A 16051-nucleotide genomic window follows, 5' to 3' on the forward strand; every position below is an offset into this window, starting at 1 on the left:
TTTTTTTTTTTTCTTAACATATATTGCATTATTTATTTCAGAGGTACAGATCTGTGATTCAACAGTCTTGCACACTTCACGGCGCTCACAATAGCACATACCCTCCCCAATGTCTATCACCCAGCCACCCCATCCCTCCCACCCCCCGCCACTCCAGCAACCCTCCGTTTGTTTCCTGAGATTAAGAATTCCTCATATCAGTGAGGTCATATGATACATGTCTTTCTCTGATTGACTTATTTCACTCAGCATAACACCCTCCAGTTCCATCCACGTCGTTGCAAATGGCAAGATCTCATTCCTTTTGATGGCTGCATAATATTCCATTGTATATATATTCCACGTCTTCTTTATCCATTCATCTGTCGATGGACATCTTGGCTCTTTCCACAGTTTGGCTATTGTGGACATTGCTGCTATAAACATCGGGGTGCATGTACCCCTTTGGATCCCTACATTTGTATCTTTGGGGTAAATACCCAGCAGTGCAATTGCTGGATCGTATGGTAGCTCTATTTTCAACTTTTTGAGGAACCTCCATACTGTTTTCCATAGTGGTAACAGCAATATCATTTTAATGGTTGTATAATATTTCTTCTGGTAAATTTGCTGTAATAATACCCATCATTTATTATGCACATATATGCCGGGCACTAAATCTTAAGTGCTTTACCTGCATTACCTCATATAATCAGTGTAACTTTTACAATAGTCCTATAAAGTAAAGGATGTTGTCTCCATTTTATATAGCCATTTCCCTACTGGACTTAGATGATTTCTGTTTCCAATTTTTCTACTGTTATAAACAATACTGTGATAAACAGCTTTGTAGTTAACACATCCATGATTATTCACTTAGGATAAATTCCTGGAAATGGGATTATTAGGGCAAAGAGATGTGCACATTTTTTTTTAAGATTTTATTTATTTATTCATGAGAGACAGAGAGAGAGAGAGAGAGAGAGAGAGGGAGGCAGAGGGAGAAGCAGGATCCCCTCTGAGCAGGGAGCCCGATGCGGGACCTGAGCTGAAGGCAGACGCTTAACCATCTGAGCCACCCAGGCACCCCAAGATGTGCACATTTTTAAGACTTGGTGGTATGTATTGCAAAATAGCCACTCTTTTTTTTTTTTTAAATATTTTATTTATTTATTTGAGAGAGAGAGAATGAGAGATGGAGAGCACGAGAGGGAAGAGGGTCAGAGGGAGAAGCAGACTCCCTGCCTAGCAGGGAGCCCGATGCGGGACTCGATCCCGGGACTCCAGGATCATGACCTGAGCCGAAGGCAGTTGCTTAACCAACTGAGCCACCCAGGCGCCCCGTAAAATAGCCACTCTTAACTAGCTGTGCATGAAAATACCCATCTCCCCAACCCTTTCCAATGCTAAATAAAACCCTTGCTGATTTGACAGGTGGAAAATGGTTTCTTATTGTATTAATTTGCATTTAATTCATTGCTAAGTGAGATTGGACATTTTTTCATGTGCTTATTGAGTGTCAGTATATTTTCCTTCCTGAACTGCTTGTGTCTTTTTTGTATTCATCTTGCCATTGCAGTGTTTGACTTTTTTTTTATTGTTTCTAATACATCTTTATATATATTTACATATCCTGGACCTCGTTTCACGCCAATATTAAAGTACTTCCCGGGGTGCCTGGGTGGCTTAGTCGTTAAGCGTCTGCCTTCGGCTCAGATCATGATCCCAGGGTCCTGGGATCGAGCCCCGCATCGGGCTCCCTGCTCAGCGGGAAGCCTGCTTCTCCCTCTCCCACTCCCCCTGCTGTGTTCCCTCTCTTGCTGTCTCTCTCTCTGTCAAATAAATAAAATCTTAAAAAAAAAAAAAAAGTACTTTCCCCTGGTTTGTCATCTGCCTTTTAATATTGCTCGTAATAGGGCGCTTGGGTGGCTCAGTTGGTTAAGCGACTGCCTTCGGCTCAGGTCATGATCCTGGAGTCCCGGGATCGAGTCCCACATCGGGCTCCCTGCTCGGCGGGGAGTCTGCTTCTCCCTCTGACCCTCCCCCCTCTCATGTGCTCTCTATCTCTCATTCTCTCTCTCTCAAATAAATAAAATCTTTAAAAAAAAAATATTGCTCGTAATACTCAAAATTGGGAAAGTGGCCAGCTGGTGGGGTTGGACACGCCTGGCTCTGCATTCTCTACAGCCTCCGCGGGTCTCTGGTTCCTTGGTGTTAAATAAGGATGACAGGAGCACCTGGGAGAGTACAAGGAGCAGGGTTAGCATTGAAGAAAAGAGAGAGCTCTTTTGAGGCTGGAAGTAACCACATTTAGGGTATGTTTTGTTGGGGATTACGGCCATTGCAGGAACTGCCGTTGATAGGGGCTGTTTCTTTGCAGTTAAAGAGAAGTGAGGCAGACCCTGTCCAGGGAGGCTGCCCAGCCCTGAGGCAGGGTTTCTTAGGACGGTGTGGATGTGGGGTGAGTTCAGCATAGAATGATTGCTGATTCTCCTTGTACCAGGTACAGCGCTAAGTGCCTGGCAACACAAGGATGAATTCAGACCTGGTTTTTGTCCTCAAGGAGCTTACACTTCAGGGACAGGGATGGTGGTGGTAATAATAATCATCATAATCATAGAAGTACTACAATGTACTGAGTGTCTACTATGTGCCAGATACTGTTCTAAGTGCTTTCCTTGTATTTTCAACTTCTCACAATCGCCTGTTATTATGATCTTCATTTATCAGATGAGGAAACTCAGGCTCAGAGATCAAATAACTTGTCCAAGGCAGCCTGACTCCAGAACCACATATTTTAATGATTCTGATACAATTTAATGTAGCAAGTCATAAAATGGAGGGATATACAGGACATCATGAGGGCAGAAAGCACCATTCCAGAGTCTGGTTCTCAGCGTCGAGAATGAGGCAGTGTACTCGAGCAGATCAGGATCAGAGGGATTGTGGTAAATCGTCTTAATGACATATTGCTGATTTATTAATTTACAGTGAAAAAGCTGAGTGGCAGATGGTTCAGAACTCTTATTTCTTTGGTCAGCATGTTCTTTGCCTAAGTAAAAATATATATTAGAAGCTAAATTATCATCAGAAGCTTGGTAGGGACTGGGCGTCACAGGAGGGGAAGATACTTGAGTGATCTTAATGGTGAGTACCATACATCCTCAAATCCAAGAAGCCATCCCTTGTAAGACAAACTTAATTTGTACACTACTGAGAAAAGGCTGCAAATAAAAATGGCATGCCATCAAGTGTAAGGTATATGTCCGTCTCAGAGATGTCAGTATGCCAGGGAATGCGTGTCTCAGAATTAACAAATATTGATTTTTAAACATTAACTAAGAACCTACTAAATTGGGCTATTGTAGTGAACCGGACTGAAACAACCCTAGGTTCACAGGGCTCACAGTCAGGCTGGGTAGGCACGAAAGGTTCGCTGAAGAGCAAGTACATGGAACTAAATGAAGTTGGCTGGGGTTTGGTGGATGGGGGCGGCTGGGCAGGAATTCTGATGAGACGTGATACCAGAGAGCAATACGCAGGTGCCAGGTCACCAAAAAACCCCATAAGCCATGAGAAAAGTTTGGACTTTATTCTAAGGACCGTGGGAATTTCTTGAATGGTCTTGAGCAGATTGTGACACGAGTCTGAAAGTTCACCCTGCCTCCGGGGTAGAGAGTGGGCGGGGAGGTGGGGGGCAAGAAAAGAGAAGGCACCACCAGGCAGGTGGATGTCACAGTAACCTAGGGGAGTGGGGGTGATGGTGTGGACTGCGGTGATGGCAGTGGGTGAAAGGAAAGTGATACACAAGGTAGGGTCAGATGGACATGGGCACTGATTGGACAAAGGTGGCGCAGGGGGGAAGAACCAAAGGATAGTCCCAGATTTGGGCCTTGAATGCCATTTGTCAAGACAGAAAATAGTAGAGGGAGGAGCAGGTTTGCTAAGTAGGATAATGAATTTAACGTTGCACTTGTTAGTTGTGAGACCTCTACAGGACATTCGTGTGGAAATACCCAGTAGGCAGTTTGCAAAATGGGTTTAAAGCTAAAGACTTTAGAGAGATTACAGCTGCATATATGGATATGTAGATTTCTGATCGCTACCCAAGGATATTCATACTAAGTGGACTGGAAGCCAGATCGCTTGTCCCTTAGAACAGTGCAAAAAACAGCTAAGTAGTCAGCCAAAGTCTTGTTCTTTTCTGTCTTCCTGTAAACACTCTGCCTTCATGTGTAATGTTCTTTGTTCAGACTCATTACAGTACTGCTTCTTACAGTCAGCTTAGCTTTATATGTAGCAGCTAGGTGTGTTGTCCTTAGGTGTGTTGATGTTGATATAGATACTTTTCTAGTTACCTCTATGGACTTAGCTTTAATGTATCTTCCAGCCACCCAGTTACCAGCTCTTCCTTAAAGTGGGATGTCGTGCAGGAGTTTGGGATTGCAAATGTTATGTTTTTATTTTTCCTTACTTCAGCCTCATTACAATCTTACCTTGAGGTCTCGTGGAGACCTTAACATCACTCATTATTAGCAGAATTAGGAGATGGGGCCTGATGAGTAGTGAGACTTAGAGGTAAGTGGGATTGTAGGCTTACTTCTGGAACAACAAATGTGGAAAATTTGGCAGGACTTTAAGAAATGAATAAAAGATTACTAAGCAATAGAAAGGATAAATATTTATTTGACAGAGAGAGACAGCGAGAGAGAGGGAACACAAGCAGGGGGAGTGGGAGAGGGAGAAGCAGGCTTCCCGCGGAGCAGGGAGCCCGACTCAGGGCCTGATCCCAGGAGCCTGGGATCGTGACCTGAGCCGAAGGCAGACGCTTCACGACTGAGCCACCCAGGTGCCCCAAAAAGGACCCATTTTTAATTTGAACCCATGGATTTGTGATAGGTGGCTTCTAATAGTTTTTGGCCTTTCTGTGGCAAATCATTATAGCCTACAAGACTACAAACGGACGATGGATAGAGAGATCCCAGATTTGATCCAGGTTGGAACACACAACAGAAAGTTAATGTCCATATATTTCAGTAAGCTTACAATGAATCCTGTTTGTGGATGCAAGGTCTAGTGTGCCTAAGAAGTGATTAGTGAATCAAGTGAAAGTGTTTGCTCCAATTAGACTAATAATTCAGAGAGTGAGTCCTTTGGCTCTGTTTCCATATAGCTGTTGGGAGTAAAGAGTACTAACTCTGGAGAGCCCAGGGGGGTTTGAGAGGTTGTCAAACAGGTGTGCTTTTAAAATACTGTATTATACAAGTAAATCGTGTTTATTTGAGAGAAACAGAAAGTACACGTAGGCATAAAAAATAAAAACATCACTCATCATCCCATTACCTAGAGAGAATCACTGACATTTGTTGTAGTTCTTTCCATACCTGTTTTTAACTAAAAGTGGATAATACCATGTGTGCATTTTCATAACTTGCTCATTTTACTTAATAGACTAGAAGCTTCATAGATTATGGATTTTCATGTTAGTAATTCGATTTCTATACTTTCGTTATACTGTTTTTAATGACGCTGTCCATCATTAAGATGGGTATGCCGTCTTGATTTAATCAATTCTGTTTAAGAGATTTGAGGTTTTTAAGGTAATTGGAGGAAACGAATTAAAAAGATGGAAAACAAGGTAGGCTCTGAAGTTATCTAAAAAGTTGAATACAGGGGCCCTGGGTGGCTCAGTCGTTAAGCATCTGCCTTCGGCTCAGGTCATGGTCCCAGGGTCCTGGGATCGAGCCCCACATCGGGCTCCCTGCTCCCTGGGAAGCCTGCTTCTCCCTCTCCCCCTCCCCCTGCTTGTGTTCCCTCTCTCGCTGTCTCTCTCTCTGTCAAATAAATAAATAAAATCTTTAAAAAAAATAAAATAAAAAGCTGAATAGAAAACTGATCCCTCCTGACTGCACAGTCTAGTCTCTTGAGGAAGCAAGGAAATTCTGGCTTTCAGAGAAGGAGGGCAGCAGGGGCTGTCAATTTCCCAAAGACAGAGAGAAGAAATAAGGACTATGATATGGGTGAAGAGGTGTTCTCTGCTTGTGTACAAAGGGGTCCGGAGCGGAGAACAGGAGGGATGTTATTTTCCCTCGTTGTGCAGGGATGCACGAAGCATCAAGGTGTGAAGTGCCGTGTTTTATGTGTCAAAGCACGCTCTGGAGGGAACCAGACTGCAGTTTGAAATCCTAGCTCTCTAGCTGTAGAACTCTGGGCAAGTTCCTTAATTTCCCCATCAGTAATGTAGAGATGATAACAGCTGCCTCATACGGGCTGCCGCTGTGAGGATCACTAGAATTCATAGATGGAAAGTGGTTAGAACGGGACCAGGCACACAGGAAGCCTCCATACACCATAGCTATTATTTATGCAGAGTAGAGCAAGGACGCCGGTCAGGGAGCCTTTACCTGAGGCGAGAACAGCCTCTTGCAGCAGGAGTTACGGTAAAGGTACAAGGTGCATACCCTGAGAACTGACGAAGGAATCAGTCAGTGCAAGCATATGGCCCCGGAAACGTGTACGCAGGTGCTCACCCGAGCATTCCGTATGAAGTGGCGAACGGACGTACATGTTCAAAAGCCATCTTGTTTCCTGCTGTGGCCCAGGTGGAAAAGCAGCAGACAGCGTGGAACCATGTCGTGGTCCAAAGAAAAGTTAGGAACCCTAAAAATGAAGCCTTTATTTCCTCCCTCGGTGCCTTTAGAATTATGGAATTTTGTTTCCTTTTTGACTCATCGGCCCCATGCTTCTCAGCCAGGGCCAGGAGCCGCCTCCCAACCCTCCCCACACCCATGGATGTTTGGGAGTGGTGTGGGGACAGTTTGGGTTGTCAGAATCTCTTGGGGGCAGTTAGTAGGCTGGCACTAGGAGCGCCATGTGCTCTTCAGATGTGCCAGCTGCTCCCACAGAATGAAGAAATTGTCTGCAGAAATGCCCACAGCTCTCCCACTGGGAGTCTCTGCAGCGTGGGAGTCCTGGTGGCGGGTGAGCCATCCGGCATTTTCCAAGTCCAACACCAAGAAGTATGCCGCACGCTAATTACGTGCAGGTAGACACCAAGAGACTTCTTTGCTCCACGGGACATTTCTAGCAGTCTTTCTTTTGTTTGGAATTCAGAAATGGCTAACGGACGAACTTTGCCTAAATTTAAGAGGCAGAGATAGGGGCCGCGGTCTTAGCCGCCTTGAGCACAGGGAACTGACTGGAACGGTTCTTCACGTAGGATGTGAAGGATCACTACTGTAGATGCCTTTTTTTTTTTTTTTAACCATGCCCAGATGGCAGGTTGTATGTAAGTTTTACTCCTATCTGCTCTTACTTGTTAATTCCCAACTTTGGGAGACTCTTTGAATATGACATGCTGTAAGGGAGAGGAGTGCTAATCTCCTGGTTAAATATGCGTGAGCATGTAATTACCGCCTAGTATGTTAATCATTTTTTTGTGTCTGTGTTCATCTCAGGAGAGAAACCCTTTATCTGTGAAATCTGTGGCAAAAGCTTCACCAGCCGCCCCAACATGAAGAGGCACCGCAGAACTCACACAGGCGAGAAGCCCTATCCGTGTGACGTGTGTGGCCAGCGATTCCGCTTCTCCAACATGCTTAAGGCCCACAAGGAGAAGTGCTTTCGGGTGACCAGCCCCGTGAATGTGCCGCCTGCTGTCCAGATCCCACTCACAACTTCCCCAGCCACCCCAGTTCCTTCTGTGGTGAACACACCCACGACCCCCACCCCCCCGATCAGTATGAATCCTGTGAGCACTCTCCCCCCCCGGCCCATCCCCCACCCCTTCTCACACCTCCACATCCACCCACACCCTCACCACCCCCACCACCTCCCGATCCCTCCGGTCCCTCACCTCCCCCCACCTCCAGCTCTCTTTAAGAGCGAGCCTTTAAATCATAGAGGCCCGGGTGAGGACAACTTCCTGCGGCACCTGGCCGAGAAGAACAGTTCAGCACAGCATCATTAACATCCATCTCCTTAAGTGTGTTCTCCACGAGTTGTGTGCCCGTGTGTGAGTTTGCAGAGAGGGAGTTGGTGAGCATTTCTGTCGCTGTCAGACGCTCCTCAGCCTCCACCAAGAGCTTTGTCATTGTCTTGGTGAATCAACACATCCAAGGGAATGAACGCGAAGACCACCTTGAGCTCACGGAGGGAACTGTCATCTAAACCAGGGGAACCACCGAACTAAAGCCCAATTTGCTTGCATTTTCTGGTGACTTTTATAAATTTCAAATACTCAGACTTGTGGAATTTTATAATTTCATATCAGCTGATGAGGTATGCTTGCTTTTATATCCCGGACTTCTCCTCAAAGAGGGGACAGGCCTGGTTTCCTTTGTACTAATCGGGAAGGCTGTGAGATTAATCCAGAGCATTAATTGTATCACTGTGTATCGTAACAAATTCTTTTCAGCTTTTGGTGCTGGCTTCAGAATGGGGCCGGCCGTGTTTCCCAGTATACCCAGCATTATAGAGAAAGACGGGAAGTTTCTTCTTTGTGTAGCTCTCCTAACGCACTCTTTATTTTACTACAGAAATTATTTTAGAGTTTTTGTATGGACTTCTTTAGTGGTCTGTTTCTAAAATGAAATGTATTTCAATAAGCGGTGTAATTTTTTCAGTGTAGCTGGGCCTATGTTGTAAAATAGAAAAAAAAATTTTTATAATCATCAAAATGTGATTCTTAAAGATGCATATAACTTCTATAGTTCAAAGTTATTCTTACATCCGTACAACTCAAAGGTGCTTCAGAGACTAGCTGTATCTGAGAGGGTCTGCAGACACCAGGTTACTGCACGGTGAGGTTTTGCTTGCAGAGCTTGACGTAAGTCCTTGCTGGCTGTGCAGATCTCTGCATCACCCTCAAGTGTCCGTGCGTTAGGCTTGTTGACATGCTCCTGTCCTCCGCGTTTCACTTGTGGGGTCATCGCATTAAATGGAACGATTGGCAAGGAGCTGGATCTTTCCCAGGGAAGTCACCTAAAGCTTGCGGGTTTTAAAACTCTGAGTCAAGCTGTTCACCGTCAGGAGGAGGAAGCGGGGGGGGGGGTGTCCTCAGTCATGTCTGTCTCTCGCTGTCCCCAGAGCTTGCCCGTGTTCCACCTGTGGCGACGACAAATGGAAGTCTTATGATACACTGCTCGTTTTGAGGTTGCTGTGTTTTTCTAGAATCGTTGTGACAAGATAAAATAGTACACTAAAATCACAAACATGATGTTGCTGACAGTAGCTGAGAAGTTGGCATGAGAACAAATTGACTGTGAGTTTTCAAATGTCTCTTCATCCACGGGTATATCCACAACTTTGAGCTATTCTATCACAGTCTAAATTGTAGCGAGGGAAAGAAAACTCCTACATTTTGCTGCCCCGTTCGCTGCAGGTAATTATGTGACGCAGTGTTGACAGGTGGTGAGAGCAGCGTCTCTAACACCTTTAAGACAGGTCACTTTTCCAGGTTTGTGAAGCTTCGAGAGAGCACGATCAATCAGGAGCTTATATAGGAAAGGCTGAAGAGAAGGGCTAACCTATTGCTCGTATTTAACTGATCGGATTTCTCCAGACTCAGTATAGCTAAAAATTGTGTTGTTGTTTTTTTCCTCCGTCTCAGAGAACTGAGTTCCAAAGCTAGGTCTGCTTTCTTTCTCTCTCTCCCTCTGTGTTTTAATCTGTACATTTCTTCATTTTTCTTTCTTCAGGCTCTTAGATCGTTGCCTGAATCAGAACCCTGGCTTTTATTTATTTTTAATTTTTAATATTAAATGTGCAGATATGCTTCAAGCACTTTTCTGGCTGATTAGCTCTGTGGTAGGAAAAAATGGAACTCTCAAGTGAGGTCAAGTCCCTGTTTTGTAAATACCACGTTCTCTACTAGCTTTTTGGTTTAAAATTTCCACACTTTTTCCTTTTGATTATTGCCTTTTTCCTCTTCTATGATGAGCATAGGAAAATTTTGGAATGAGGCAGAAAAGTAGCCCAAGACCTACTTTTCTTCCTGTTTGTGGATGTAATTTCTAAAGAATGTTATTTTAAATCTTTGTATACGGTTTTTGGACACCCGGGTACCCAAACCGATGAGGAAAGTTAGTTTCTTGTTTGTGACCATTATTTCTTTAGTGGCTGCCTCCTCGTACTCCACAATCTCCTTCCCATTCCATGAAAAGTTTGTGGATGGATCTACACCTTCATGTAGACGTATCATTACTTAATGGCCAAGCCTATAATATTAAGATGGTTTTTTTAAAGATGTAAATTGCAACTTAATTAATTGGTTATAGTACCTTATTTTATTCTACATAAATTTACCATATTGGGCAGCAATTCTGAATTCCAGACTTGAGACCATTAAATCAACCATTTTATGAAGTGTACTATAATTATACACTGGAAAATTCAGGTAGTCATATTTGATTTTTTTCATCCAAGTGAATATAGCCATAAGAAAATGCCTACTACATAGGAAAACCAGTATTAAGCAAATAATCACCACCACCCTTAACAGAAGCAAAAAAAGGATTTTTTTTTTTTTTTAGATCAGCATTGTCACATAATACATTTCACAGTGAAATGTATTGTGGAACAATCTGGAAACCTCTAATTTTTTTTTTTCCCTAGATAAGTATTGCCTTCCCTGACTTGGGATTTGTGGTCTTCAGGAACACTGCTCAGAACGTAATGACTCCTTATCAGTGTCATATCACATATAAATGATGAAATGCATTAAGAATATTTGCAACATTCATGCTTCTAAATACAAGAACTGCAGGATTAAGCCTTAAACATATATGTGCATCAGGTTTAATGTGCTTAAGACTCAAACTCAGGGTTGGAAATTTGATTGGGGTCCTTCACTAGGATGAAAGTTGCATTCTGTGGTGTGTTCCCTCCGACATGTGACTTCAGAACTTCATGCCTGCTTGCTATCTGTTTATGAAAAAAGGAACCATGGAGGAGTTTGAGTTCTCAGCCCTTCTCTGTCCTTCGTCTTTTAAAGACAAACAGAGGCCACGTTTCAGCGTTATATAGATATCCAATTGAGGCTTTTTCTCATTACTTAATTTTACTGTCCTCAAAGGCTTGTATCATTGGTAGGGTTAAGGCATACTCGAGGAAAATTCCCCAAGGACTTTCTTGAGCTGACATTGCTTTTTTTTTTTTTCTTTTTCTATGCTTTTCTCGTAGATTTATCATTCAAATATGAACTCTTCCTTAGCCTTAACGAAAGGCTGCTTGCTGCTTTCTCAAATTGAGTCAGGTAGGCTCATACTGAGTTAGACTTTTTAATTTGAATGAAGAAAATAAGATGAAAAGTTTAAAGGCATGTGGCTTCATTTCCGTGTATATTTGTGATTTGATTCTTATTTTTTAGCAAGCCGGGAGTCTCCACATAAGACTTTATGGAAGTTCAAAGAAATCTTTTGCAAGTCAGTTATGTATACTTTCAGTCTACCATTTACATGAATTGTTCTAAATTGATGACTGAGCATGACCTTACCGTGGTTGTACCATCTTTTTTAAAAACTACATTTGTTTGGAAGTACCTTTTCATTGTGGTTAGAGGCTCCCTATAATTTGATTGTCCCTAGAATACTAACTGAAGGCAAAATATGCTAAAGAAACGCTTGTCAACTGTATTTTCTAGTTCTTGAAATTGTTTTCAGTTCTTCTGTTTGTCGAATGGATATGTGTGTTTTATTTTTATGTCACTGGAAGTTTTAAATTTTGAGAAGATCAGGCAGAAATAGAAATCCATTGCCGATGGTATTTATTTTCCCCATCTTGCAGATTTCAGTCAGTGAAACAGAATGGTAGGTAGGGTTTTATTGTAAAAAGAAGAGGAAGAAGAAGGAAGAAAACAGAAATTAGGGGAAACCGTTCTGTTTGAGCTACTGTCTAGAAGAGACAACTTGTATGACGTTGCCGATCCACGTGACCAACATTTTGGTGCTGTTCTAGACGGTACGGGAAGTATTTTAATGAAAAGGGGGATAAGTTACATTCAAGAATTTTATCAACTATTCTACCGCGACAAAAACCGGCTCGCTTGGAATTCTTCAGACAATAACATTGAGCCAACAAATACTGGGTTTTAATTTCTCTTTGCCTAAACCAAGATAGGAAATTTCCCAAGAGATCATTTCTTTTCAGGAATGAAAGGTCATTAGCCACAAGAGACAGTGGCGTTTTTATGCAATAAGAACAACTGAACTACCCTGCTCCTGTCATCTGTAGCATTTTTACTAAATAACGATGGCCTTCCAGCCCTGGACGCTACCTCGACAAAGCAAACCAGAGATCCTCTCCACACTTTCTATGGAAGCCATACAAGTTGCCATCAATATGTCCACTTTCATAGTTCTATACTTTTATACTCTCTAGACTTTTTATAGACTCTATGATCAGATCTTTTTGTCTTAGAGGATAGGTTTTGCAAGATTCAAAGGAAAAGCAAACTCCTTGGTTGTCCCAACTTTGAAGCCTTAGCTTCAGTAAATTTGTTTAAAGGACCAGATAATGTACCATTTAATCCAATTCTTGATTTAAGTCACAGCTATTTTGCAGAGTGGCATATCCAGAAAACAGACTTCTCTTTCTTATTCCCTAAGTAGAAGCTATATTTGTTGTAAGAAACTACTTATAAAGTGGATTTCTACTACCTTGTTACTCTATGTATTCCTTGATAATATATGTATTGTCACAGCGTTCCTGGAGTTGTGTTTATTTCCTTGTGACAGATACGTGAGTCCACACTTCCCCGTGATCCCCCCCGGACCCCCTCCCCCGCCCCGTTAGCTCACTGCAGCTCAGTCTTTCACTCTGTTCTTGAGTGCCTTCAAAAAGCCAGCATCCTGGAACATTCTTTCCCTGGTCTGAATCCTACCTCTGATTATTTCATTCTCCTGAGTATTGGAAGTCACCCTTATTCCCCATTGGTTTGGCGCTACAAACTAGGCCCTTGGATACGAATTCTGGACCTATTCCTGTTCTGTTTACCCATGTCACTTTCAGATTACATTTTACACTTTTGCTTTGATCTTATTTCTTGACCTCTTCCATCGCTAATGATGAAAGATTTTATCCTTACTCCTTGTTTTTTCTTCACCAGAAATGAGATGTTCCTTTAAAATTAAAGGTCACTGAGCACCTCTTTGGAACATCTTCTCCTGGTGGGTCTCCCTGAATGCCTCCCCTTTCTGATGAAGGGATCCCGAATCCTGCTGTTGCTGGCCCTGCTCTTGCGTGCCCTCTCTCTTCCAGAAACATTCCGGAAGATTGTACCCATAATTCTAGTAGAGTCAGATGAATTTGAAATCGCTCTCTGGGTTGATCAGAAGTCCTTTATTGGTTGTTGATCTGCCTCTCTCATCCGCCTGTCCCTCAGAGACTTCCAGTTACCTTCTTTTCTACTTGTTCTCATCTCATTAATTTTTAGAGTGTGGTTGATACATGTTATATGAAGGATGTAATAAGGGGGTTGCAGTGTGTGTTCTCCATGTGATAGGAGCACCTTCTTGATAAACCATTGTAGCAGTCAGCTAATCTTTCACAGTCAGAACTGACGTGTGTGTGTGTGTCGTTGTGCAGGTCCCTTGTTCCTGTTCGGATCTCCTCCAAAACTGAAAACAAATAGAACTCTTTGAAATGAGGAAATTGGGTTGCATTTTCTTTTCTTTAAGTGAATGAAAGCTAAGTTGAGTATTTTGGTCTTAGTCAAAAATTGTTCCTTTCTGACCTAAAATGCCATGTCCCTTCTTCTTAAAGTTAATAATACTAAGTCTCAGGTTTTCAAGACTAATAACCACACAAAGTGGGGGTCTGTGAAGGCAGCTGTTAATAAATTCCTAACCTTTTTTGCCTGGTGACAATATGTTAACTGGTGAGACAGTGCAAAATGGGGACAATTGGTTATGTTTGATAAGGAATAAATTCAAGACATCTGAAGGCCTCTCCGGCTATTTGGAATTGAAAGACCAGTTTCCAGAATGCAAAAAAGTAGACTACAGAAATAAGTAACAAGAGTTTCATGTTTTAAATCCTTTCCACCTTAATTTGCCTTGATGGTCCCCGTTACTGACCTCGAAGTTTGCCTCTTTTCTTGTAACTGGCTACCTAAAGTAACCACTTTGAAATGTGTGGCTTCTCTCTGAAGTCAGAAGCAGTACAACAGGTTGGGGAGAGGCATGGCGGCCTCACACTTGGAGGAGCCACATCCCTGAGACAGACTGTTCTTGTTCCATGTCTTCTAGGATAGGGCACGCTTGGTGTAAGTATCAAAGGGCCCTGAGAAGTATCTCCTCCACTTTCTAGTTCCAGGTTCCTTTCACACTGTTTGAGCTTCTCCGGTGAGATCAGGGATGTTACAGATTACTTGAAAACAATTTTGGGGACACGTAGGAAATGGGAATGGGGCAAGAAGGGGCAGAAGCTGAATTTTGCTTCACTTCAGAAGGAAATGTAATACTCACATTTGCTGGTTTTGATCAGCCAGAGAGCCTCTCTCTGACTCGGATGTGCCAAAGAATCAAGTTGTTTCTGAATATCCAGCTCCCCTGAGCGAACCCAGCTTCCTCCCGGCCTGTCTTTCACAGGTGAACAGGGACTGTGTGGTCAGAAGGGCAGAGACAGAGACGTCGCATCACATCCTGCAGAGGACTCAAGGCTGCGTTTAATTGCATTTGAAAGTTGGTGGGAAATATTTTATTCTTTTAGAATCTCTAACACTCCTGGAAATATCCTTTCTGTGTTTGATGATGCAACTCATTAGGTTTTTCCAAAAGGGAAAAAGAAAGAGACTATGTGGCGTGGTTTAGGTGTTTACTTCTAAAGTTGTATCCCAAAGGATAGATCTGCAGCCTCTGAAAGTCGGATGAATCCCTCAATCTTCCCATCAGTTTCAGTACGCATTTTACTCATTTCTTGCCAAGAGCTGTGTGTCTCTTCCATCCGCAGTACTGGCTGTGTCCACAAGAGAGCAACAAAGGCCTTTAGCTTCTTTATTCTCAAACTTTGGAAGATCCCGCTTTTAAGTCTCTTACAGAATATCCTCTCTTGGCTCCGTGCTTGTTTATAGATCTTTGTTTTTAAGACATTTTCCCTTATTGCTAAGTCCAGTAGTTGCTCAACCTTCAGGATGCAAAGACTGATGAGTGGGTCACAGGTCCTCATGGGTCAGGCATCTTAATTAGCCGCTTTAAACAACAGTGGCCCAAGATGGAAAGCTTAGGATCCTTCCTTGGGGGCTCGGTTGTGCAGAGCAGCAGGAAGGCAGCCCTCCTTACTTCTTTCTCACACACCCCACCAGCAGCACAGGATGATCACATCTCAGAGAGGGACAAGCAGCAGGCCTGGCTCTGGAGTAGGAGAGAGGAAATGCTTCTCCTCTCTGCTCCAGGGCAGGTCTGGCATGCCAGGGAGCAAGTCCTGGGGGCGGGGGGGGGGGGTGGGGGGGAGGGTGTCAGACCCTGCATCCTGACCCTTGGGAGGTCCCCAGCAGCAGCCGCTTCTCCAGGTTGGAATTCAGTCTGTGTTCCCTCTCTGTCCGGGACTTGTCCTGCGGCTCCTGACCCTCATCAGGGCTCTGACCTCGAGTTTGTTGTACTCACTGCGACATCTTCCTCACAGTGAGCTGGTTGGTCATAACTGAGGGCAAACGATCGTCACTGTTTACCCCATTGAGGCAGGAGTGGCCTTCTTACCAGATCTCTGCCTGGCTCCTTCCCCCCCACCCCCACCCCAGCCCCGGCCAAGTCTGACCCACTCCCACACTTGACAAAAAGCGAAACGGAAGCTGTGATTGGTTGAGGTAACAGGTGGCCAGGTGTAACTTGTTGGTTTTTATTTTTGTTTTCCCCAACAATACTGCAATCACTTGCACTTTTCCTCATTTCTTAAAGAAAATCCAGTTTGCTTGCCAGGAATTGTTTAGCGTTAGGTTTACAAAGCTTGTTGTTGAATGTTGAACATTTGTCCAAAGGAGTTTGACAAAACAGAAGCTGCTTGGTCCCTGTTCCGCCTGCTAGGTCCCAAGGATTCAGGCCATGCGGCTGGGGTACTTGTGTCAAGTCCAGAAGGG

General features: G+C 43.5%; 1 protein-coding gene across 4 annotated transcripts in view; it reads left to right on the forward strand.

The window, feature by feature from the left end:
- The window catches only part of ZNF652 (zinc finger protein 652), a 62559-nt gene extending 46805 nt beyond the window's left edge, over positions 1–15754 (forward strand). For all 4 annotated transcript variants that reach the window (XM_025859210.2, XM_025859208.2, XM_025859209.2 and 1 more), the window contains one exon: positions 7437–15754. In XM_025859210.2, the coding sequence (XP_025714995.1) occupies positions 7437–7948 (512 nt within the window). In that variant the 3' untranslated portion in view covers positions 7949–15754. The remainder of the gene's footprint in view (positions 1–7436) is intronic.
- The last annotated feature ends 297 nt before the right edge of the window (positions 15755–16051 follow it).

Source organism: Callorhinus ursinus, unplaced genomic scaffold, assembly GCF_003265705.2.
Source record: "Callorhinus ursinus isolate GAN/ISIS: 27379988/994484 unplaced genomic scaffold, GSC_fseal_2.0 scaffold52, whole genome shotgun sequence".
Lineage (NCBI taxonomy): Eukaryota > Metazoa > Chordata > Mammalia > Carnivora > Otariidae > Callorhinus > Callorhinus ursinus.